This window comes from Phocoena sinus, chromosome 3 (assembly GCF_008692025.1).
Source record: "Phocoena sinus isolate mPhoSin1 chromosome 3, mPhoSin1.pri, whole genome shotgun sequence".
Lineage (NCBI taxonomy): Eukaryota > Metazoa > Chordata > Mammalia > Artiodactyla > Phocoenidae > Phocoena > Phocoena sinus.
In genome coordinates, this window is record NC_045765.1 from 135,858,859 (window position 1) to 135,885,890 (window position 27,032).

At 36.4% G+C, this 27,032-nt stretch overlaps 1 protein-coding gene across 1 annotated transcript in view; it reads left to right on the forward strand.

Moving 5' to 3' along the window:
* The window catches only part of HCN1 (hyperpolarization activated cyclic nucleotide gated potassium channel 1), a 365,206-nt gene that overhangs the window by 37,561 nt on the left and 300,613 nt on the right, over positions 1–27,032 (forward strand). Inside the window, exon 2 of the mRNA XM_032627600.1 lies at positions 11,234–11,657. Within this exon, the coding sequence (XP_032483491.1) occupies positions 11,234–11,657 (424 nt within the window). The remainder of the gene's footprint in view (positions 1–11,233; positions 11,658–27,032) is intronic.

A 27,032-nucleotide genomic window follows, 5' to 3' on the forward strand; every position in this document is an offset into this window, starting at 1 on the left:
GCATATGCTCCTGGTAGAAGCATTTTCTTCCTTGACACATCACCCCTTCTGCTCCTCAGATAATACGCAGCTGGAAGTGGGTGAAAACCTCAATGCAATTCAAGTATGAAATACCATCTTTAGGTATTGTTGTTTTAGGGAAAAAAATCAACTAAATGGAAGTGATATTCCTATTTATGCATATAGAACCTAAAACCTGTGGAAATTAATCTTTAACTTCAGAAGTCTACTGTTAAAATAGATAAGTAGATATTGATTATTTTAAAAAAGTATTTTGAAGAAAAAATGTGGTACTGTAAAATTTATAACTGTAAACGGAACTTAACTTTTTTTTTTTTTTTTTTGCGGTACGCGGGCCTCTCACTGCTGCGGCCTCTCCCGTTGCGGAGCACAGGCTCCGGACGCGCAGGCTCAGCGGCCATGGCTCACGGGCCCAGCCGCTTCGCGGCATGTGGGATCTTCCCGGACCACGGCACGAACCCGTGTCCTCTGCATCGGCAGGCGGACTCTCAACCACTGCGCCACCAGGGAAGCCCAGAACTTAACATTTTTTAATTGAGCTTTTATTTGATCACGTTCTTGGCTGTTCTTGATCATGGTCCTTCATCTTAACTGGGAAAACAAAGTTTTAAAATTTATGAAGAGAAAACACTTGATATACCCTTGGAGCTAAAACATTAACTAAAAAGTAAATACATCACCAGAACTTTTAACTTTTCATGGTATTTATTCCCTTTACCTCCCTATTTTGTGTCTATTTCTCTTGGTATTCTGGTGACAACTCTAGTGCGTGCCTAGTGACAACCTAGAAACTAGCACAGTTTTGGTGCTCAATAAATGTTTGTGGTGTAGTGTATACACCAAAACAAGTTTTTACAGTTGTGTAGGGAAAGTATCAACTCTCTGACTGTGAAATCCTGCCCACTTTTCCTATCCTTCCCTAGAGTAAGACTTGATCACTATCTCCTTTGTGTGCCTCAGTATTGCTCTTTTTTTTTTTTTTTTTTTTTGTGGTATGCGGGCCTCTCACTGTTGTGGCCTCTCCCGTTGCGGAGCACAGGCTCCGGATACGCAGGCTCGGCGGCCATGGCTCACGGGCCCAGCCGCTCCGCGGCATGTGGGATCTTCCCGGACCAGGGCACGAACCCGTGTCCCCTGCATCGGCAGGCGGACTCTCAACCACTGCGCTACCAGGGAAGCCCCAGTATTGCTCTTTTATAAGCCTGTTTTAGAAGACATTATTGATTGTTTGTCTTCCCTAGTCCTTATTTTCTTGAGGACTGGGTCCGTGTCTAATTCTCTTTGTATATATAATGACGAGCCCAGGAAGCTGCACATACATGTTCATAAATTAATGTTTGTGCCGTGAGTAAAATGCAAGCTAGGAACTCCTCAGCAAATGCTGTCTTTGAGTTTCTTTAATAATAATAGTTTCTTTAAATAGCTGACCAATTGTTTCTCTCTTTGGGAAACCCAGAGTACCTGTAGTGTACTATTTAGAACATGTCTTAAATTCTCTCCTAGTCTTATTTAATAAGTACAAGTCTTTGTTTTCCTATTAAGTTGGAAGTTCTTGATTGCAGAGTTTGTTTATAATTTATGTGTGCATTTCTCAGAATGTTTAGAACAATTGTACTATGTGGAAGATAGCCAATACATATTTGTTGGAATTATTATAATGTAACTATTTGGAGAAAGTATTTGGTTGATACTAAATTTGACTCTTGCTTTCCAAGCTCTTTTTAACTATAGAGCATCTGAACTAACTTCAGTTTATACAGTAGTGAGATATCTTTGTAGGTCAAGGCAGAAAGAGTTTGAAGCAGGTAATCCCATAGTTCCTTTATTTGAAGATGTGTGCTCCTATATGGGTTTAGGGACAGATGAACTATCATGTTGATTCTCTGGGGATGTAGGTAAACTCTCAATGGTTTCTGCAGGGAAAGGCACAGAAACCAAAGCCCAGCCATGGAGCCATATCTGCAGCACCACAGTCTACTTCCCTTCAGGGCTTAGACTTTTCCTTATGAAACAATTTTGTTCTCATTTCAGACAGGTGACTGATAAGGACAGGTGAACATATGGCTATATTGTGGGAAAGTTGTTGTTGTTTTTTAATGCTACTCTTAAAATCCTTGAATCATTTATTCACGCATTGAATAGTGTAGAAGGAGTGTAAGCATGGGAATTGGTCGTGGGTTCAAAGCAATTTTTCTCATTTCCTGTCTACAAGAATTTAAGAAAAGTCTTTTGCTGGATGAGATTCAGTTTCCTCTTGTTAAATTTAGGTTATGCTGCCTACCTCTTTGGTTGTTTTGAATATCAAATGAAACAATGTTTACAAAATGCCTATTATCTAATAAATATTACTTACACTTCATTGCCTTGATGCTGCTTTTCTTTTCAAAATTCAATGAGGTATTATTATATATAAAAATGAGAATCATTGGCACATTCCAAAACTTCTGTAAAATGCAGACATTTTGTAGACTTCCAGACACAATAATGTGTTTGGACATTGATTCTGAACCTTCCATCGCATCCTCAAACTGGAGCAATAATGCAAAAGATCTACATGGCATCGGCAGCTTAGAAAGGACAAAGAGGATAAGGATTTATTGAGATCTGTAGAGTAACAAGCAACACAAGGGACATGTATTATCAGCCACAGGAAGATAAAATGGATGATTTGAAAATAAGCCATGTGGTGGGAAGCTTATGAGAGAAGAATTATTCTGAAATTGAAACTTCCAAACCTGAATACACGTTAAGTTAGCTAAGTATTTAGACAAGAAAGAATCAGTCACCTTCCTTTTCAAAATTTCAAAGTGGTTGGATGAAAGTGTATCAACAAATATAAAGCCCTTATCAACTGATAGTCATTTAACTGAGCTTCAAAATAAAGGTGTGTTCATTGTCTATGTCATGGGACTGTCCGTCAGTGTGATCACCTAATGTCCTTTAGTCTGTCTCTGGAAACAGTTAAAAAATAGACTCAACTTACTGAATTTTATACTGGAGTGAACGGTACTAGGACACATTTTGGTTGACATGACCTCTGACAATATTTCTGCTTTCCTTAAAGGATTAAAGTGCTGACTGTCAAAGGAGAGAATAAAAGTTTTAAAAATCACTCAGTGATAAATTAAAAAAAAAATACTAAGAAGCTAAGGAGTAGATTTATGTTGGACTTTTTTAAGAACTCTAAATTTAAACACTAGGAGCTATTTTACACATTTTCTACTCACCTTTTATGCATTTAGGACTTTTATTTTTATGGAAAATCTATATGTCATCGTAAGGAGAGTACCGCAGCATAGACCTGCTTGATTCTCAGGGAGTTCTGCTTCATTCTGTAACTTCTGATTAAAGCTATAGACTGGGACTTCCCTGGTGGCGCCGTGGTTAAGAATCTGCCTGCCAATGCTGGGGATAGGGGTTCGAGCCCTGGTCCAGGAAGATCCCACATGCTGAGGAGCAACTAAGCCCATGCAGCACAACTACTGAGCCTGCGCTCTAGAGCCCAGGAGCCACAACTACTGAAGCCTGCACGCCTAGAGCCCGTGCTCCGTAACAAGAGAAGCAACCGCTGAGAAGCCCGCGCACCACAACGAAGAGTAGCCCCCACTCGCTGCAACTAGAGAAAGCCCGTGCACAGCAACGAAGACCCAACGGGGCCAAAAATAAATAAATTTATTTTTAAAAAAAGCTATAGACTTACAGAAATGTATTTCGTGTGGGACATTTATGGATAAGTGGATGTTTTGGTTCAAAGGAATGAAAGTTGTGGGCTTCATTTGAAGTAAATTTGAATGACATAATGAAAGTACCCTTGAATGACATCTTTCTTCCTGTTGTCTAAAGCAAGAATTTAGCATAGTTTAAAGATATGCCATACCACTCAAGAAGAAGTAAAAAAAGGCTTGTACCTATTTAATTTCCAAACCATCCAAAAAAACAAATGATCATATGTGTTTTAATTAAAATCTTATAATATTGTAATAAAACCTCATTAACATAAATGTGATTAATTTGGAATTTGATCATTGGGAAATCAGACACATGTATACTATTTGCTAGGCAATTTAAGTGTAAAGAAAATTGGCATAGAGTTTGGCTTGGAATGAGCACAAAAGCAGTGTTTTCAGACAAGGTTTATTAAATGGTCTTTATCAAATTATTACCGATACTTCATTATGGTGAGTTATTCAGTGTTCACTAGTTGGTGCCCTCAAATGCTGGAAATCGCAGAGAGAGATTGAAATAGGAATTGGGGCAGGGAGGAGATAAACTCCAACTGATCTGGGGATGGGATAAAAGAGGGTACTGTGAAGAAACTGGCATTTAAGTTGACCATTGAAATAATGTTAGGAAGTGTAGAGGTTGAGTTTGGGTTTTAGGAAAGGAAATCCCAGACATCTGTTGGGCAATGACAAAGATGAAAAGTCTGAAAAACAGGGTCTTTTTTAATTTAGCTGAGGATCATGCATGTACAAAAAGTTAAGCTTTGAGATACAGAATTGGGACATACTCTAGAGGATTTTGAATGATTACATTTCATTTTGCAAGCAATAGGAAAAGTCTGCTGGATATAAATAGGAAGTAATTTCCTGGGGCAGGTAGAAACAGGAAAATTAGTAAGCAGAATAATGATGTAATAAAAACTTCACAGAAGATGATGGCAATGGAACAAAATGAAAAGCTTCTATTGTATTAGAAGGAATGTAAGGCTGGGCAAAGGATCGAAGGTCAGAGCTGGGCCAACAGAGGAATCAGGGATAATTTTTAAATTTTATGCCTAGTGGCTGGCTAACGAAAATAAAAAAAGGAAGAAGCTATGCTACAATAAACAGACATACAAATATCAGGAGAATTATTTTGGGGCTGTAAGCTTCATTGGTTTGGATTTCAGCCTGTTGAGATGGCTATTCCACTGGAACACTTAGAGGGCACTAACTATGCAGGATGTAGTTAGAAATGCATGACTCCATCTCAGAGGTTAAGGCCAGTGATAGAGTTGAGAACAATTTACATTACCGTATCAGTTTAGCCTGTGGCGACTGATGAGACCAATGAGCGAGTGAATAGAGGGATGAAAAGTGGGATGAGATAGTAATGTAGAATGTCAACTTGAATGGTGGAAGAAGAGAAGTCAGGTAAAGCTTGAGGAAAATTAATTTCTGCTAATATATAAATATGAGTGAGAAACTATGAAAATGCAGAATCATAGAAACTGAAGATTTGGGAGAGTTTCAAGTAGGAGGAGTGAACAAAGTTGTAAAGTGCCACAAACAAGAGTTCATGGACCAATATAAGGCTGTTAATATTGGCAGTTAGAAGATTAACACACAAAGAAAAAAGTTCAGTTTCAGAGAAGGGGGAAGTAGAAAAAACATGTTTACTTTTTCCTGTACTGGTGCAGATCTTAATACCTTCGTAGGGATTAAATTTCTGTCCCATTAGCTCATTTTAATAAATAAGATTAGCTAAAACATAATGTACCTCCCACCCATCTCAAGTTCTTATTGGGTAAATTGCTATTTACCACAAATCATTTGTCTTCAAATATGGTTTAAGTTAGTTTTATCCATAAGTTAGGCTAAACTTTCCTACAACTGGGATCTTTATTAAGAAAGCTAGGGCTTCCCTGGTGGCGCAGTGGTTGAGAGTCCACCTACCGATGCATGGGGGCGCGGGTTCGTGCCCCAGTCCGGGAGGATCCCATATGCCGTGGAGCGGCTGGGCCCGTGAGCCATGGCCGCTGGGCCTGTGCGTCCGGAGCCTGTGCTCCGCAACGGGAGAGGCCACAACAGTGAGAGGCCCGCGTACCACAAAAAAACAAAAACAAAAACAAAACCCTTATTTAAGTTGTCTGTGTTTTCTGATCTCTTCACTCCCCACCCACCATAGACAATGAATTTGTCCTTGCGAGATAGCAAGGCATTAGACTAAATAATAGACCTGACCTAGAAAACTTCTTCGCAAGGCTTAGGATAGGCATATGTCCTACAGAACGTCAACCCCAGTGTGAATATTCTAAATAATGATGTTTGCAAGGTGGCAAAGGATGTCTGAGAACCCATTAGATCAAAGCTCAGGTGTTGGCTGCTGAGACTTGGTGGGGTGAATTGCCACTGACAGTACTAGGAAGAGGACCTAGCATTTAAGAGAAGACACCTCTTGTTATTATTCAAGAGATATATGCCTAATAATCAGGCTGTTAATTGGACTTTTGAAAATTGAATCAGTTTTAAATAAAATTTAAAATATAATTGCAAGGACTATGTGTTTTATAAAAAGTAAATCCAGCTGGACATTTGTTTATTTATTTGTTTAGATTGATAAATAAGTTGGTTTACAAGTGTATGCCCAATTTATGTTTGACATCTAAAGACATAATTGTTAGGAGTGACTCAAGTGTGAATAGTGGGACAGGTTTGTCGCATCAGTTGATTTCAACAACAGGCAAAAGAGTAGCCATGTATAAATCTGGTCCCATTTCAGGGTTTGACCAGAAGTCCCTTCCTCCATTCCATTTAATGACAAATATTTACTTCATCAGAGAGAGGGGAGAAGAGAACCTTTTACTCAATATTTAGAGACAAAAATTTAAAGATAAGCATCTTCAGTAGTGAAATATGGGAATTGTTTTAATCTCTTTAAGGCTTTGGGGTAGAAACGTCTGACATCAGATTATTTCAACTAGAGCAGATGTCATAAGGGGGCAGGGGAACCTGAAAGAGTGCGAAATTCTTGTTAGGACAGAAGTGTGGTCTTTATTCACCACAAGCCTGAGAAAGATCCAAGTGGGTAAAAAGAAGGGAGCATGACTGAATTCTGAATTCTTCACAGTTAAGATCATGGATTAATCTTTGCAATGCCACTTTTTCTCTTCTAAAAACTTACGGGAGAAATGAATTCTTAACATAAAAATAATTTGTGAAAATTATTTATTAGTAATTAAAGTGACCATAGTTTTAGTGATCTATTAATTATGACTGAAATACCATTTTATTTTGTATATTCTATCTACTTTTAGTATAAAGTAAAAATGATTACCTAGGTTATTATTCTACTGTAATTGTCAAGACTTGGCTTTGCAGTGAGTGTTGGTTTTACAGACAAAGTTGACTTTCTATATCACAGGTTCTATATGCTTTGCACACATCATTGTATGCAGTCCTCCTGGAAGAGAAGCTCTGAGAGTAGTAGGAGAAAATTGAAATTCACAGCAGTTAAATACCCTGCTCCAAACCATACAGCTACTGGAACTAGGATTTGAACCCTAGGCTGCCTTCAAAGTGCAATCAAGATCTTTGACAAATACGGTCTCCCTAGAGCAATATGAATAAGAGGGGATTTTTGTAACATTCAAAACCAGGTGTAAATCCAAAATTGTTTAGTTTGCAGGAGGTCTGACCTCAGAACATATTTTTAATCTCTTTGTTTCCTATTTATTTTAATGTATTCTATATTATAAAAGCCCTCAATGAATAAAAATCTAGAGTTATATAAAAGGTATATTGGGAAAGTATTTACTGCATTAATGGCCTTTGACTTATTAAAAAAGGATTTCTTTAAATATCCTCATGAAGTGTATGTTTCCACTTAAAATTTAATTAATGTATCTTCTTAGCACTTGCTGTCCTGGATACTGTCTACATTATGCAGAAGTTAAACAGAAGACAATATAGTTTTGAACTTCAAAGAACTTAAATCCAAGGAGGAAACAAAGGCAAATAGTTAGTAACAAAAGCAAAAGTGAAATAAGAAGCATACTGAAAATAAATGTTGCTCTGGAAGTTGTAAAAAAAAAAAAACAACTAAGAAATTCATTGCCAGAATGGGACTTGAAGGACAGGTACAACGCTGATACGAAAAGGAACAGGTAGAATGGAAGTAACCATATCTCCTGTATGTGTACCTAGGTGTGCATGATGGCAAGGTAAGAGCGAGTACTCTTGCTTGAGCTATGAGGTACTTGCCATAAAGGGTTAAAGAAGAGATGGGGAGGGGAGGAGGAGGCTATATCAGGGAATGTCTTGATGTTTTTACTTAATTGAGAGGGTCCATGATGGTTTTGACCTGGTAAGTTACACGTTAGATGGTCGCTCTGGTACTGGCAGGTAGAATTGATCAGATTCCATAGACAGGAGACTTTTTGAGATATTCCAAGCAAGAGGTAGCTCTGCCCAAACTAGAGAGATAACAATGGGAATGCAAAGAGGGAGTGGGTAGGAAAGACGATTCTGTAATAAAATGTACAAGACATAGAAATTGAGAGTTAAGGAAAAGGGAGGGCCTGAGTATCCAAGAGAAATTTTCAGAGCAAAAAGCTAAGAGAAACTCGTGGGCAGGGAGGCATGAGAGTTTCATGAGATCAGTTTTCAGGAACACATTCATTGCTGTTTTTTAAAGCAACTTCTAGAGTGGGTGATAACTGTATTTTCCTTGGCTAGCTAAGGAATGAATCCATGTTAACCAAAGAAAGTGTTATATTATGCAAAGCCTATAGAATTGTGTTTATGACTGCAAAATATGGTCAATGATACTTTAAAAGGAAATTATAAGGTTTAATTGAGCTTCATATTGATACTTAAATATCTAATGGCTTCAATCCATAGTAAGCACCACATAAAAAGCTACGGTGTGGCAAACATTATTGCTAAAATAAAGAGTGGCACCTTATCCTTTTCATTTCTGTTGACTAAGAAGGATAGAGTATGAATTTTCCTTAAAAATAGCTTCTATCTTAGTAACAGAAATACACGCATGTATGTAAAAGTGAGTATTTTTCAAAGGGCTCCTGACTGCTTTCCCCAAACTGGATTTCTTTTGGTAAGCAAGGAAAGGTAGATGAATACTAAGTATGCTACCAGCGTCGTGTGCCACAGCTTGTTCTATGCTAGGAGCTGTGATTTTCATATAGTGTTTTTTTTTTTTTTAATCTGTAAAACCCTACACATTTGGTTCTGTAATAATCTTTATTTTACAAATGAAAAAATTTAGGATTAGAGAATTTAAGTAACTTGTCTCTAAATTAAGCAACTGTTGAGAATTTCTGGTTGAAGACAGCTGCAGTGGGCATGATAAAGGACAAATGGATGAATACAACTTACATCTACATGTTAGAAGCAAAAAGCCTCAGTAATTGATTGAATAATGAGATTAAGTAGATTTCAGGCCAGGGGTTATCTAGGATGGTTCCAAGGTTTCTGGCTTGCAAATCAGGTAGAGCGTTTTTCCATTCTCTGACACAGGGAATATCTGGTGGATGTCTGTGGGAGGGAAGGTGATGAGATTGAGCTTGGGCATGCTGTTTGACATGAGTGTGAGATCTGCAAGGGGACGGATTTAATAGACTGCTATTATAAGGATTAGGAGGCTTAGAATACAGGAATGGACTGGAGATAATGCTTTTGTAGTCATCAATTATGAATTAATCATTAAAGACATGGATGAGTGTATAATATTGCCCAAAGAGCATGTGTAGAATAGAAGATAAAAGGGCTATGTGTAACACCCAAGGGAACAGCAGCCTTTCAGGAGAAAGCAGAGAGGAGGGCAGAGAAGAGACTGATAAGAGTGTCCAGTAAAGTGAAAATCCTCAGGGCACACACAATTTCATTTTAGAGTTCAGTGATGTCACTTTTTTGTGAAACAGCTATTACAATATTGCATCTGCCCTACATCTCTCCTCTGTCCTTAGTGTATTAAATGGCACATTTTGCATTTCCATTAGGAGAGGAGAAAAAAAAGAGAAAAAATTTCATTGAAATTGCCAGGGCATGATGTATGATTGACATGGGTATTTGTATACTTGTCCATAACTCTATAGGTAAGTTTTGACGGAAAGACTGGTGAAATCTTCAAAATGACAAACATTTATCTTTTATATAATCCTGGGGTGGGGGGTAGAAAACAGGGCAGAGTGGGACTGTTATAGTTCTTTCTTGTACTACTACTTTTAACCCAGGAGTCACTCATAATTAGGAATGATAATAACTTTGAAAGGTTCATGCAAATGTATACCTTACCAAAATGTAGCCCAAATAGTCTAAGTAGGAGAATTAATGTAAAATAATATCTTGGTTAACAGAAATGTCATGAAAGTTTATACCATTTTCGTAACACAACTGCTAAGAGAGTACACCTTCGACTAGAATGAAGTAGCTCATGTTTCCAGAGACTATTTTATGACTATAGAGTTGTATTAGTTGATTTGTTTCTTTATTTTTATAAGTATATACTGTAACAAGTATAGTCTATTATCTAGTCTAAATACAGTGTCAATAGACTTTGAAAGAAACCAAATGAGAATAATACAATAATCTCTGATGAATTTATTCTATATTAATAAATATTAACTATATATTAATGTTATATTAACCTGGAATAAATTTCCTAATTTTAATATAAGGTGGGATAAGAGTGTTTCAAAAGGTAGTTAGTAATCATAGCTGCGTTGAAAATTAAATCAGAAATTTTAAGGAAAGTATTGTTTGGAAAAATAGTGGCAATATATTTAAAGTTGTTCAATGAAGCAGTGACAAAAGTACAAATTTTAGCTAGATTCTAGTTTCAAACCTAGATTCAGTTCAAGTATTTTCAGCCTCAGAACAAAATTAGTTTTCTCATTTCAAATTAAGAAGAATAAAGCATAAATATTTGGAGTGCTGTGAAGCTATGGAGGTTCTAGAATTTATGGTTGACCTAATCTGTAGTTCTAGAGATAAATCTGCAGTACCAATATTTTTCATGTGCCCTATTTATTACTGTTTATTCTAATCCATGATTGGTCATTTTACATATAAAGTACTTCAAAACACCTCCAAAGAGTCTTCTCAAAGGTAGCTTTTTTAAAGACAGATCTTCTGGACCTTCTCCCTTGTTTTCATCCATATTGTATATTAACTATAGGGGAGTTTATTTTTGCTTCTTTATCAGATAAATGGGGGTATGGGTGTTCATGAATTTATTTCTATAACATTTTATAGAAAGTAATTTTTAGAATTCTATAATCACAATACCTTGCTTTAGGAATATATTAATTTTACTTAGATTTAACTTTATGGCCACTGAAGGAGCTATCTTATTTACCAAACTGACATTCTGTTCTTCTAGTCGTTTATTTAACCATAAGTCAGTAATAATTTTTATGGTGGTGGGGGGCAGGGAGAACAGGCTGGTCATTGTCTACATCTTAAAATCTGATTTTTTTTATTTATTGTAGGTTTTATTGGGATTTAATAATGCTTATAATGATGGTTGGAAATCTGGTCATCATACCAGTTGGAATCACATTCTTTACAGAACAGACAACAACACCATGGATTATTTTCAATGTGGCTTCAGATACAGTTTTCCTTTTGGACTTGATCATGAATTTCAGGACTGGGACTGTCAATGAAGATAGTTCTGAAATCATCCTGGACCCTAAAGTGATCAAGATGAATTATTTAAAAAGCTGGTTTGTGGTTGACTTCATCTCATCAATCCCAGTGGATTATATCTTTCTCATTGTAGAAAAAGGAATGGATTCAGAAGTTTACAAGACAGCCAGGGCACTTCGCATTGTGAGGTTTACAAAAATTCTCAGTCTCTTGCGTTTATTACGACTTTCAAGGTTAATTAGATACATACATCAGTGGGAAGAGGTAAGACATATCTTTTACATTTTTAAAGCTCCTATATCATGTGATTTAAACTATAACTTTCAAAATGAGCAACTGTGCTATGTATAATGAGTTTTATGAAATTCAAAAAGAAAAATTTCATTTTTTTTTTTTTTTTGGTATGTAAGTGGTATATTTGTATCCTCAAAAGATATGGTCGAATACTGGATTTGAGTGAAGTGAAAAAATTAGTGATTGTAAAACGTTTGTCTTATGCCAATTCAGTCTTTTTTTAAAATGTCTTTATTGGAGTATAATTGCTTTACAATGGTGTGTTAGTTTCTGCTTTATAACAAAGTGGATCAGCTATACATATACATATATCCCCATATCTCCTCCCTCTTGCGTCTCCCTCCCACCCTCCCTACCTATCCCACCCCTCTAAGTGGTCACAAAAGACAGAGCTGATCTCCCTGTGCTATGCAGCTGCTTCCCACTAGCTATCTATTTTACGTTTGGTAGTATATATATGTCCATGCCACTCTCTCACTTCATCCCAGCTTACACTTCCCGCTCCCCGTGTCCTCAAGTCCATTCTCTACGTCTGCGTCTGCGCCTTTATTCCTGTCCTGCCCCTAGGTTCATCAGAACCATTTTTTTTTTCTTTTAGATTCCATACTAGTTTTTTTTTTTTAAAGCAAATCTACTTTAATCAACAAATTTTTATCTTAACCAGTGCAGCCCCTCTTCCACCATGGGAGATTGTTTTTATTTAATATCTAATATTAGTTTGTTTTATCTAACACATCAAGTACCATCTTTGACAAAGCTGTAGGGTCTGATTGCTAACCTAGTTTGTATCATTAGCTCTGTGAAATAATGTGGAATATGTTTCCTCTAATATTGAAATTTCAGAGAATTTGTGTTTGAAGAAAAGAGATTTTTTTTTTAGTATTTCCAAGTTGTATGTGTAAAGACTGATTTTAGTATAATAATTTTGCTCATTCTTATTCTTTGCCTATAATTATTTATTATAGGTTCTCTCTACTAGTTCATTTCATAATACTGAAAAACAGCATACCCCGGAGGGAAATTATTACATAAAAAACACAAATGCTACAGTGAATAAATACAGTGAATCTGGCCAATATTTTGCTGAATGGGGCATCTGTTGTTCTTAGGCAATTGGTGGGACCTGAAAGGGCTCAGCCAACTGGAGTTTCCAAAGATCTGAGTTAAATGTACCATCACCAAGCAAAGGAGGTTATGTCCCTAATTTCAGAGTCTGCATGTTAACTTTTTGATTTTCTTTTCCTTCTAAATGTATCTTAAAAAAATTAATTATAACTTGAACTTTATTGTCTGCATAAAAATGAGGGTCAAAGAGGCCTCCAGAGTGCCTAAACCTGCACTAAAGAAAACCATACATTGGCTAGAAATGAATTGCCATTTTACTAGCTACAGAAATGCTTTTTAGGATGAATTATATTTTGGAATTTAGGTTTAAACAAGTCATAAAATGGAACTTCGGTGAACATTAGCTCTGCTTTCTGTGAGACTGTAACAATGTTTTGCGTGTGCTTGTTGATGACATTTTGGTTCCTAGGATTTCAGGAAATGACATACAATAATAAGACACTGCATAAGACACTGCTAAAAAGACATAAAAATGGATCATTCTTAAAATATGGATATGGATTATATTTAAAATAAGATGAAGCACATTTGAGAAATTGGATTCATCTTATAATGTGTCTCTATATAGCACATTCCATCTAACATGTAAAAAATGTTTGGTTTTCAAACATTATTATGCTAATGTTAATATCAAAACAAGGTGATAATTGATAAAAATAGCTAATATTTATTGATGGCTTATTATATGTCAAGTAATATGTTTGATTCTTTACATGGGTTAGTTCATTGAATCTTCCTAATAACTCTGGTTAACTTGCCCAGATTCACAGGGTTAGTAATAGGTGGAGCTGGGATTCTGACCTTGGCAACCTGACCTTGACAACCTGACCTGACCTTGGCAAAGCTCTTAAACACATAACCATATAGCTTCTCACCATAACATATATATTCTTTTAATGAGAAATACCTTAATATTACACCATTTTATATATATAATCAAAAATTGTAGGAAACTTTTCTTAACTGAACTTTGTGGTCCAAGCAACATAAAATCTGAATATTTGCTTCTTAAAACATGGTCACAAAAAATACTGTAATGAGTAGCCTGTGAGAAGAAAAGTCACTGATATAAATACTCAGTCAATTATAAATACAGTGGGCAATGCGACTATTTTCAGTGTCTTGTAGTTTGAACCCAGTTACCCTAGAGAATGGCAGAAGGATGAACAGATGGCATTCTACCAGATAAAATGGCAGGCTGTACAGTCATAGAAGAGCACACTGCTTAATACCGTTGTCCTCTAGTTCCTGGCAGCGGTCACAGACACCTAGGTCTGTGTAACTTGATGGTGTTTCAGAGATGCCAGGATATAATTCAGGAGCATCAGCTCACTGCCATCATTACTGTAAAATGCAATTTAATATGCACTTACAGACATTTGGTAACCAAACCCATTCAAGCTAGAGTTGTGAGTTGGCAAGATCTTTCTTATAAATAAATGACCTTGATGATAAATGAATCATAAGCTCACTTCATGGAGAATGTTTTCTTGATTATATGATATCCCCATATAATATCACATATATCATGGATATTTAATGTCTGTTAGTAACACTGCTAAGCAGAGAAAAAATACAGTAGTAATTAACCCAAATTTAATACGGATTCATTATTTCATCACCTACGTGATTGAAACCAAAGTCACAAAGAAACTTGAATGGTTCCAAATTGGTAAAGCTCTACCTGGGTTTTATAAATGCCACCAGGATGTGTTTACAAGTAGGAACACAACAAATAATCAGGTTGCTCTATGAGCATTTAGAATAAGAGTACAGAGGAAGATGTGGGTTCACCCACATGTCTTTGAGTTCTGAATGTTTTAGTACCAAGCTGGCTAATGCTAAATTCAGCAAATTTGGGGAAGTAATGTGTGAAGTCTGGGAGCTGCCACCGTTTTAAATGAATCATTCCCAAGGAAAGTGGCTGCCTTCTATAGGAAACTGCTTCCATCTTCAATGAGACATTTTTTTTTTTCCGATCTGAATTAGTTCAACTGATAAATAACAGGAAGTGCCAAAGCCGGATAAATTAGAGAAATATTGTGAATGAAATACAGAAACTTTAAAATTTAGCCCTTATGTTACTATCCTTGCTAAAGTTGAATATAGTGGTTAATATAGAAGGAAAGAACTGATTTGGCCAACTGATTTATGAAACACATGGTGTTAAGAAGTCGGGGGGAAGTTGGTTTCATGAGGCAATGATAAGATCAATGGCTTTAGGACGCACAATTAGGGCTCTCTGACACCGTACTAAAACTTTACATGTATGGCCAGGTGAGGTGAAAATCTGTGGCAATTGTTTAGATAAATCAGGTCAAAAAATTCCTTTTCCTGTAAACACCCGAAAACAGAGGTGAATCTCTCCCACTCTTGTATTTTGGCTTAAAAAAATCATTCCCTTAATTCAACGTTGTTGTTATTGTTGTATTTCAAGTGAAGTCAGTGACCTGGGCCAGAGTGCTCTTTTGTAACCTATCACAGAGAACCCGTTCTCTGTGATCCTCCTAAAAGAGACATATGGTGAGGAAATCCTCAGAAATTAAATGGAATATTATTTACAATTTTTGACAATCACCAGCCACTGAAGAAATAAAGGGTAGATTAAGAGCTTAGTAAATAGGAGATTATTTAAAGGTGAAGAGTTCCAGGAACATTGAATGCTATAGCTGCTGATCCCTGTCATTTTATCAAAGGCAGATGATCCTTGAAATTATTAGATATTTTGGAAATAGTAATTGAAAAGAGAAGTATTACTCTGTACTGGTTATCTATTTGTAGGATTCAATGTCACAGAAAGTGGAAATTCTTCATGGGCAGTGTTAAAAATGGATGGCAAGCACATGAAACTCCTATAATAACTATGGCTTTGGAATACATACCTATAATATTTTATTTTTCATTCTCCATTTACTATCCCCTCAACTTTCCTTGTATAGATTTTAGCCCTCTCACAAATAACTTGCTTATTTTGAGGCAAGGAAGAGGGCTGTGGTTCTGATCTTCAAATATGTCTATAGCAATTTCAGATGAATAATGTGTCTGGAACATTGCAATGCCCTTCTAGCAATCAGTATTAGATTTTTATCTTGGCTTAGAGGCAGATTTATGTACAAATTATGTTTAACAACAGAACATTAATAAGGAAATGTATTCTACAGGGAGCTAATACAGACTGCAGTTTCTGTCTTTGGTTAATTTTAGCATTCTAATTGGTTTAGATTAGAAACTAGCTCTTGCTATAAATTGCAATACATGTTATAACTACTTCCGTTTTGTAGAAAACACATAGAATTCTAAGACTTGCCATAAGCAAACACCAGTGTTTTCCTAAACCTGCCCTCTGCTAGAACTTAAGGAGGTTCCCTATTGCCTATCACATCAAATCTGTGTTTCTTTGCTGTGCCTTCCAGGCTCTCCAGCAAACCGTTCCCCTGTCTCACCATTGTCACTTCATATTTGCGCCCAACAGCTATTTTCTGTTTGTTTTTTAGTCTTATAATGCTTCTGGCAGAGAATGACTTTTTTTTTTTTTCTGCTTCTGGTAATTTTGCACGTGCCACACCTCAGATTTGGAAAGCCTTTCTTTTTCTATTATTCACTTAAAATTTATGCTCAAACTCATCTCCAGAAAATATTCTGCATTGATGGACTGCATTATAATGGTCAATACTTTTACTTTGAACAATTCTACTGTCTCTGCGTGCATTTGTTCATGCCCATAGCTGGGTTGTGAATACTTACTTATATATGCATTTCCTTTTCTTTTCCCGGGCATAAATGTCTGTAGGGAAGAGTCAGGGTCAACTTTTTGCCCTTGAATATCCTTGTACACTAGTATAGAGTTCTAAACACAATAGGCTATCTGAGTATACCTATCTGCTTACTACATGGCAATGCTCCATGTTCTAAATCCATTAAATAATTGCAAAGGTATATTTATTCTTCACTCCCAAGCATTTACTGAATAATTTCTATATGCAGATGCTAAACATGAGAATACAAAGCATATCTCAGCTCTGCAGGAAAAACAGACATGTGAACAAATAATCACAGATGGTGTGGTAAGTGATGGCATAAAAGAGGGAGTGAACAGCACAGCTTTTTTTGCAGGAGAAGAAAGCCTCAGAGATACTCGAACTGAATTTTGAAGCTGGAGTCTGGATTACTAAGGTGAATAAAAGGGGGCAGAGGAGTACAGTCAGTAAGACGGGAAGCATAAACAGCCTAGCACAGTTCTGCATCTCTAGAGCCTAGGTTGCAAAGGCAGTGAGTTTGGAGGTATAGACAAGAAGTTGTGCTAATGATGGACTCACTCAGTAAGGTGTCATTGAGGCATATTAGCTGAGGGATTTGCATTTTAGAATACTGCAGAGTTAACAGGATTGGAAACAACTGAGGATGGAACTAATAATATCAGTTAAGAGAGAGATCCATCACACATTTGCATTTTTTATATATAGCTAGTGTCAGGCAGGATACTTTTTAGATATCTAAAGGGAGGTTTATCTTTGCCAAGTATTCTTGCCATTGAAATATTTGTATCAAATAATAAAATATGATAAGGCCTTATATGAAGTATTTTTTGTAATGTTATAAAATTTAAATATTGATTATATTTGATATAATTAATAATCATTAATAGAATAATATATTAATGTGTTAATATAATTATATTATATTATTGATACGATTATATTTGAGTTTCGTATTTCACACCACCAGAAATGTGATGGTGTAAAATGGATCCTGTGCTAGAAATTAGCACTTATAGATGTTTATTCAAATTGTGCCTTTTATTTTCTATTTAATCTAGGGAAAAACGCTTAAAGTGACTTTTTTATGCCTACAACCTTAATAGAACAGTTGTGAAGTTCAAAGGAAATTAGATATATGGAAATTATTTGAAGTATTCAAGTTGATGTATGCCTATAATATTTATACATATGAGTATTCACGATGTCATCTTTCTCAAATTAGCACATTGACTAACAAAAACATTATTGTGTGTGTGTGAGTTGTGTAATATTTTTTTCAGGCAAATATTGATTCTGCTAAAGACCACTAGGTGTCCTCTATTGGTTGTATTACTTCAGAGTTCTATATTCTGAAATACCAAAACTGTCCTTTTTGAAATTATTCATTTATACTCTCTTAGAATCACTTAATTGCTTGGCTATCTATGTCTAGATAAAATAGATGACAATGAATATTCATATATGTAAAGATTATTTCTCTTTATCTATACTTTCTCCTCAGGTTAAAGAAAGAGTTTGTTAAGTTCATTCTCTAAAAAATCATTTTTATTCCAAGAGAATTGTTTTCAGTATTATACTGTGTGTTTTTTTAAGATGGTATTTTTTTTTTGCGGGCCTCTCACTGTTGCGGCCTCTCCCGTTGCGGAGCACAGGCTCAGCAGTCATGACTCACGGGCCCAGCCGTTCCGCGGCATGTGGGATCTTCCCGGACGGGGGCACGAACCCGTGACCCCTGCCTCGGCAGGCGGACTCTCAACCACTGCGCCACCAGGGAAGCCCTTAAGATGGTATTTTAACAGACACCCTGAAGTTCTAACGTATGGTATAATGAGTTCTATTTGGATAGGCAGTGTTATTAAGTCAAGACAGTTAAAAAGAGATTGACAAAGTATGTGTGGGTGTATGTGTGTGCGCGTGTGTGTTAGGGGTAAGATATATAATTTTATGAATGCTTTTTGGTTAGTACCTTGCAGCAGATCTATATAATCCTGATGCTTTTGACATGGAGATGTCAGTTTAACGCTAAAATATAAGATCAAATTTGAAATGTCCAGGACTCTATTTTAATATTAAAACATTAGAATTTCTTAATGCCCCATCATTGCCCAATCTATGTTCCTGTTTTGCATGTGTTTATATGCCTCCTTGGCTATATGTTGATAACTAGACTCATATCCCAAATTTCCAAACTATGTACCCTTATGCCTCAAAATCTACATGACATCTCTATAGAGATATCTTGTGAGTTCCTCAAGCTCAGTATGTTCATTTCCCCTTCAAGTCTCCTCCTTCTCTCTTGTTTCCTCTTGCTCAATTCAGAAATCCAAGAGGTATCCTTACTTCTCCACTTTCATTCTCCATAGCTAACAGTAACCAAGTTCTACTGGTTCTACTTCTTGGAATGTGATTTGAATTCTAATATTCCTTCACTCAGTCCTCTCTATCACCATCCTAGTCCAAGCCAACATCAGTCATTTCTCATTTGCATTTTTATAGTAGAGTCATTACTAGGTTTAAAAATTCTCCCTTGCTTATCTTCCTAGGGCCTCAAAAGTGACATTTTTGAAGAGCAAATATTACCATATCATTTACCTGCTGAAAATATTTCTATGGTGTTTCAGTATCATAAGGACAAATTCCAAAATTCAAGGTCCTTTGAAATCTGATTCTTTTACCATGTCAGCCTGGAAAACTGCTTGCTCATTATTATTATTATTTTAATAAATTTATTTATTTTGGCTGCGTTGGGTCTTCGTTGCTGCACGCGGACTTTCTCTAGTTGTGGTGAGCGGGGGCTACTCCTCGTTGTGGTGCGTGGGCTTCTCTTGCGGTGGCTTCTCTTGTTGCAGAGCACGGGCTCTAGGTGCACGGGCTTCATTAGTTGTGGTACGGAGGCTCAGTATTTGTGGCTCACGGGTTCTAGAGCGCAGGCTCAGTAGTTGTGGCACACGGGCTTAGTTGCTTCTCGGCATGCGGGACCTTCCCGGACCAGGGATCGCATCCGCGTCCCCTGCATTGGCAGGCGGATTCTTAACCATCAGGCCACCAGGGAAGTCCCTTGCTCATTAATTTTTAACTAGTCTGAACCTCTTTATGTTTGTCACATATACTGTTTTAAGGCCTTTACAAGTGTTGTTCACTTTTCCTAGAACTCTGTTCCTTTGGCCAACCCCAATTCATCCATCACATTTTTTTGCTATGACTTCTTTGACTTTAACTTAAGATACCGTGGGGTGGAATTAACGAATCTTTCAGGTAATGTTAGTTCCAACTGTAATATGCTGAAATAGCCTCACATGCTTTTGCTTTGTAACATTCATCACTTTTGTAATTTTCTTAAACTCTGCCTTCCCAACTATATATTAAGCTCCAGAAGGGCAGAAACCATAGATTTCCTGTATCTTCAGCTGCTAGCATAGTATCTGGAAAATATGGGCACAAGAATACTTGCTAAATGAGTTAAATTATGCCCTCAAGGGAATTTGAGTTCAGCAGATATGTAAACATTCAAACATGTAAGAAAAACAGTAGAATGTCTTAAATCCAATATTAGAAGCATTTATAGCATAGAAAAAAACAAAAGAGAGAAATGTACTATGAGAGTGTGGTAGAGGGTAGAGGAGAGGCTCTAAATAAGGCGTCCTAATAAATGTGGCCACTTTGAAAACCAAGCTTGAAAGTATATATCCTTCCAAGTGGGTAAGCCTGGGAAATATTCTAAGAGAACTGAGAAATCATGGATGAATTCAATCTAGCTTATCATTTATAGATGGGGATGATAGTGATTTTCTGCCCAATCTCATAGAATGGCTTTGAGGCTCAAATGAGATGTAATTGTTGAACATACTTAGAAACTATAAAGTTTATAGAAATGTGCATTATTGTTATCATAAAAGTCTCCACTAGTTTAAAATATGTAAAATCTCAACAGACAGTTCAACTCTTGGCCCTTTAGTGTGCTTACTGCCTTTCTAAATATTGGAAGCATTATAAATACTATTATGCATTATTTCTGTCCAAAATATACCCAGTAAAGATTTGAAGCACTAAATGAGTCAGGCTAATTTAGGACAAAGTACATTCAGTCTTTCATTTCTCCAGAATTTCTGGAGAAATGTATCAGTTTTTCATTTCGTTGTGCACGCAGACCTAACATGTATTACGTGTGCTGCTATTTTAGACTCATCTGTGTGCTGTTAGAGTACAAACTGGGAATGCCATCGGTTCCTGAGTACTGGACCCAAAATTTGTGATGTGATTCTGTTTTAAACTTGAATTCTAGTTCAACTGCCAGAGTGTTTCATAAAAACACTTTATACTGTGTTACTTTAATTATCTGGGTAATTATCTCAACTGAAAAGGTCACTGTTTTTAGTCTTGTATACATACTGTGATGCACCTGTCTACAAAAAGGAGGTGTGAAGAGACATGACTTAAATTGGAAAATGATACAGTGGCACCCAAGAATATTTTGTTGTTACAAGCAATGAGGTGAAATTTAGCTCATCTCTGAAGGAAATGTTGAATATATAATCACAGAGGGAAAATATATGCTTTTTTATTGTCAGTTTCTAGCAAGTCAGTCTTTCACTTTAGTCAGATACGATGTCAGAAGTGTTTTTATTAATTTGAAATATTTTGGAAAACAAAATTTTGCTTGCATTATGTCAAAAATAGTAGTTAATTCAAATTTCATTGAGCAAAGCACAGTCATTGAAATATATGAGAATTTGTCATAGAAAGTCAGTTTTATAAGACACTATTAACTGTGTTATGAAAGCTCAAGAATAAATAAAATTAGAACCCTTGAATTGCACTGAGTAATGGATGAGAGAGACCTACTTTGATTTCTCTTTCTGTCTTGCTGATGTACACACTTTAGATTTTGTATTAGAGAAGTCGTGTTCTAGTGTGAAAGGGAAATACATTTGGTTGGTTATATAATTCTGGTGGTTATTTTGAGTTACGTCTACCATTTAGGCCATTTTTTTAAAAAAGAGAGGAAGAATCTTTTTCTTATTACGTGTTAAAGTGAAAGTAGACATTGAGCAATGCTTCTGGAAACTAGTCCCACAGTTTCATATAATTTAAAGCAGTTGTGAAGGAAGAGAATAGTAGCTATTTTGAGATAATCTTATTTGTCAGGAGTGGTGGAATCAAAATGGTTTTCCATTAAGGTTGGTCATCGGTGGGAATATTTGCAATAATATGCTGATTATTTCAATGTGCTGCTTTTTTCACGGTCACTGATGTGGAGATATGAGCTGGGTGAACATATGAAATAAAGGAAATTCAGCTGAATTGAAATGAAAGTCAGGAGTACCTTGCACAAGTCATTTCTAGACACTTTTCTGTCATTTAAAAAATGTGGATGATAGCTTCTACTTGGCTCATATAGTTGTTTTAATAATAAAAAAGAAAATGAAAGTGCTTTGTAAACTTTAAATTGAAAGTCTAAAGAACATAGTAATGTGAGATATAATTAGCCAGTCAAATTATTTTACTATCTTTTTCACAGAATCCCTGAAAAAAATGAAATTCCTATCTTCTTCAATATTTGGCATCATACCAGAGTGTAAAGGTAGCATTCGGCTTGTGATGGTGTGTAGCATCCAAGAGCTTTAACTCCCTAATAGTATCTAACAGAAATGTTTGGGGAATCAGCTAATTTTGTGGAGGCTACACTGTTTTAATATGGGAAGCAGTTCTCCATTGTGTGAAAATATTAACCTCTGTGATACTGAGGAGAAGGATAAACATTCAGAAGAACTTCTTCCAACTGACTGACATTGAATCACAAGCATTCAAATTCACAGATTTTAATAATACTGTACAGTTGGACTTCCTGGTGGTGCAGAGGTTAAGAATCCTCCTGCCAATGCAGCGGACATGGGTTCGATCCCTGGTCTGGGAAGATCCCACATACCACAGAACAGCTAAGCCCGTGTGCCGCAACTACTGAGCCTGCACTCTAGAGCCTGTGAGCCACAACTGTTGAGCCTGTGTACCACAACTACTGAGCCCACATGCTGCAACTACTGAAGCCCACGTACTCTAGGGCCTGTATGCTGCAACTACTGAAGACCGTGCACCTAGAAGCCCGTGCTCTGCAGCAAGAGAAGCCACCACAATGAGAAGCCCACACACTACGACGAAGAGTAGCCCCCACTCGCTGCAATTAGAGGAAGCCTGCGTGCAGCAATGAAGATGCAACGCAGCCAAAAAAAGCCCCCCCAAAAAACTGTACAATTAAAAATGCTTCTCCATTTTTATTCAATCTGGAATTCAGAGAAATGCAAACTTAGATAGTCCTTAACCTGACGTAGGTTTACCTCCCCTTTTCCCCCTGCATATGGTTGTTGTAGAAGCAGAATAATTTTGTAATGACAATAATTAGTAAAAAATGCTAATAAAGGGGCTTCCCTGGTGGCGCAGTGGTTGGGAGTCTGCCTGCCGGTGCAGGGGACGCGGGTTCGTGCCCCGGTCTGGGAGGATCCCGCATGCCGCGGAGCGGCTGGGCCCGTGGGCCATGGCCGCTGGGCCTGCGCGTCCGGAGCCTGTCCTCCGCAACGGGAGAGGCCGCAGCAGTGAGAGGCCCGCGTAACGCATAAAAAAAAAAAAAAAAAAAAAAAAAAAAAAAAAAAAAAAAAAATGCTAATAAAATTTGTTAGGAAAGAGTTATTGATTTATGATATCTTAGGTGCACATATATTAATCATTTTAGAAAAATATTAGAACATGAATGGATTCAAAAAGTTGTATACGTATTTACTACCCTGACACACACAAAGCCAAGTTATGAGTAGTGGACTCTAGAAGTTCTAAGTGACTAGTTTTCTGTTTTCAGACATATCTTGAGACTTGTGACATTCATGACTAAAATTTCACCATTGGGGAATGATTCATTTCTGTTTCTTCAAGAAACAAAAGTTCTTATAGAACTTCAGATATAGTTTAAGCCATTACCAGGTAACATTTTAGCAGGCGATTTGTTGGCAGGTAGTGAGAGTAATTTGCAAGTAGTTGAGAGTAATTCTTACACAAAAAAATATAGGCATATGAATATGGGTTTCACAACTTGAGTGAGAGGTGCATGAGTGTGAGAGATGGGTTCTACCACATTTGAGAAGTTCAGTTGGGCTGCAGAGGAGACAGAAAGACACCAGCAAGTGATAAAAAAAAAAAAATTCACAGTTTTGCTGAAGTCTTTCCCTGTTGCCGTATTACCAGTATTTGCCTAATGTCGAGGACAAATGTTTTAATGTTTCTAACTGTTATTTCTGGGAGTTTTACCAGCTGAATCATCCATCCCCTTTTCCATTTAGTTGAATTGTTATTTCAGATGTTCCAAAAATCTCCCATGTCTTCAAATTAGAAGCTGACTCTGTGGTTACAGATGAAAAAATTTCTAGTTAGCACATGTCCTAGAAAAATGCTGCTGTTTTTGAAAGAATTCTGTTTAGTAGCACATTTCTTAAATGTATGATTCTGTACGTCCAATCAAACATTGTATGTATAATCACATACTAACCATTCTAACGAAAAATAAGAGACTAGGTAATTACTTTCCTTATTCCTCATTTGTGAACTTCATATCTTTATATTATTATCAGATATAGTATTTAATATATATTAATTGCTGAGCAATTAATTTGCTGAGCACTGTACTACATATAGGGATACAAAGATGAATAATCAAGACTACTGCTAAAAGGAATTTTGTAGTCTAGTGGAGGAATTAGAAAAGGAAATCAACAATCATGACAGATATCTATTAGAAATTTTTGAATGGAAGATTTTGAGAATGATTATAAGACTGTATCTCAGCTAAGGCAGAAAGGCCTCCACAATCAATTCACTAAGTGCGCTAAAGGAGCAGGAGTGAGGAGTGGTGGTGTCTGGGTCAGATATTTAACCTCCTTTGATTAATGAGTTGAAATAGAATGAGCTGTAAAATACCATGCTTCACTAAAATGTAACATTTGTTGAGTTTTACAAACAGTAGAAACAATTTTATTTAAAGTAATATCAATACTGTGTTGAGATTGCAAAATGAGTCCCCGTTACTGGACTGTGAAACATTTTCATTTCATTAAAATCATACAAATTTATGAAAGATTTCTAAATGTAGAACGTTTTTTAGGAAGCAGAAAGGACATTATATTTAAACTTCATACATAATATTATAAACCCTGTAATTAGTGAGAGAATTTAACAGAAAGGAACATAGTTTCTCACTTGCTCACTCTCGTCCTCTTTTCCGTACAGACGCTTTTGCGCAAGACTCCTAACCAGAAAATGTGTCTTCAGAATTACTAAATGAACAATCCCTATCAGATATCAAGAGACTGAAGGGCATTCAGGGATCTGGATGCCCAAGAGCAAATGAGTTATTCTGTAGTTATGGAAACAGCAGCTCCATTCAAAATGCTTGAGTTTTCTCCACATTTCGCACATACGTATATTTTCGTTCGCCTTGTGGCCTCCCAGCTTCTTCCTGTGTTGAGTCGCCTGTAACATGGGTGACTGGTACAGGTACTGCTGTGGCTTTTTTTCCCTCATGCATCGGTCTGTTGATAGATTCCACCTGCAAAGGGAATGAATTCTTTCCATCCAAAAGTATTCTCAAGAACAACTGTTTATTAATATTGTTTTTATTGTTGTTGTTACTCTTGTTGTTGAGAGATGAAGTAGGCAGTGAAATTACCCAGAATCTCAGGTTAGGTACCTGTTCTTTGAAGAAGTGAGAGGTCAGATGTCCCTAGCTCTATTTGTAGCCCTCAGGAAATCAACTCATTTCCCTGCCTACTGAGAAAGAAAGGTCCTGTCAATACTATGAGTTTCTTTTATCATCTTTATGGAAGCAGAAATTTTTCCCTGCCCTCTTCTGTCACATTTCCCATTAGAAGATTTGCTAACAGAGTGTAAGGAAAATATCTATTAGTCATTTTATTACAGCTGGGAAAAAAGAAATATAATTCTTGTGTCAGGAGAGACACAGACACTGTGGAGCCTTCACATAAGGCCAATACATCCTATTTCAGGACTTAAGGTGCTATATGTCCCATTATTTCTTCATCTGAGGGATGGAGTATTGGGGGTGAAAAAATCAGTGTGATCCACCCCTTGGTTGGAGAACCATTTATTTTATCTATTCATTAATTGGTATATCATTTTATTTCTGCCTTCCAAAACAGAGAAGAAATAAATACTTGTATGAAAAAAATAAAAGCAATTAAAGAGATGACTAAATTCAAAATAGAACACTTCCAAATTGGCAAAATAACTTACTCAATTTGCAAGACCAAACATACCAGATTATCTTCCGTTTCACTTGATACAGATCTTCAGATGATAATTTATTTTATTCAGTTATTTTATTTGATGTGGAAAGAAAATGCTTCAGCTTAAAAATATAATTTAAATGTGATAAAATTTCACAATTATTCTATAAACATTTTCTCCCAAATTGTGCTACTAAAATTTTCTTAAAGGAAAATAGCTCAATGTTTTTTCCAAAGAAAAAAATCAAAATAATTTTCTCACAGTTCAGTCATGTAAGCGTGTTGTCATTACAAACTTGTGGCTGCAAAACAAAATCAAGATGTCATCAAATTTGGGAGAGGGTTTCCTTAGAAGTGTTTCCCTCATGCTCTGAGCTTTTAGAAATCTTATTCAATATTCCCCAGTGTGTGGTCTGTGAGTTATTAATGGCTTCATGAAGACAAAATTTTCTTTTTGTATTTTAGTGTTGAGAGTGTTATCACTTGACCCAAGATATCTTAGTAGCTTCTCGTAGGGTCTTGGTGGGCAATTGAATGATCTGACTCAAAGTGATATATATTACTTTCTATAATTATTTGGCCCAGACTTGTCACATGACCACCTAGCCACAAGAAGTCAAGAAGAGCAATCCCACCGTGTACCTGGGAGGCAAAGAGCTGGAGATCTCTGCTTGATAGCATTACTTCAGTACTTGGAATAGCCGAGAGATGGAGACAGGGTGTGTCTGGAATGGATCACTAAGTTGGCCTGTGGCTAACTTGCATATAAACTTGGGTCTATTCAAAATAAAATCAGGGGTCTGCTTGATAATCCCATTGTTTTTCTCTCATGAATATTTCTGGTCTTAGAGAAACAACCTTCTAGCTAGTGAATGATGTCATGATGGAGAAAACATGTACTTTTCTATAAACTAGTGATTATATCAGTTATTTATTAAATTATTAATCCTTTTTTGTTTTATTGACTAAATATTTCATGGACTCAAACTATATGCTATGCATATAGATTATAACAGTACACAAAAAATAGTTTTTACTCTTAAATAGTAGCTTACAGTCTACTACATGATCCAAAATAAATTTTAACGAATAGGTCTTGCTCCTTCTCTGCTGTCCTGTGTTAGGTGTAAATATGACCCAAAACAGCATACAAGTGGTCTGGAAATGAGACAGATAAG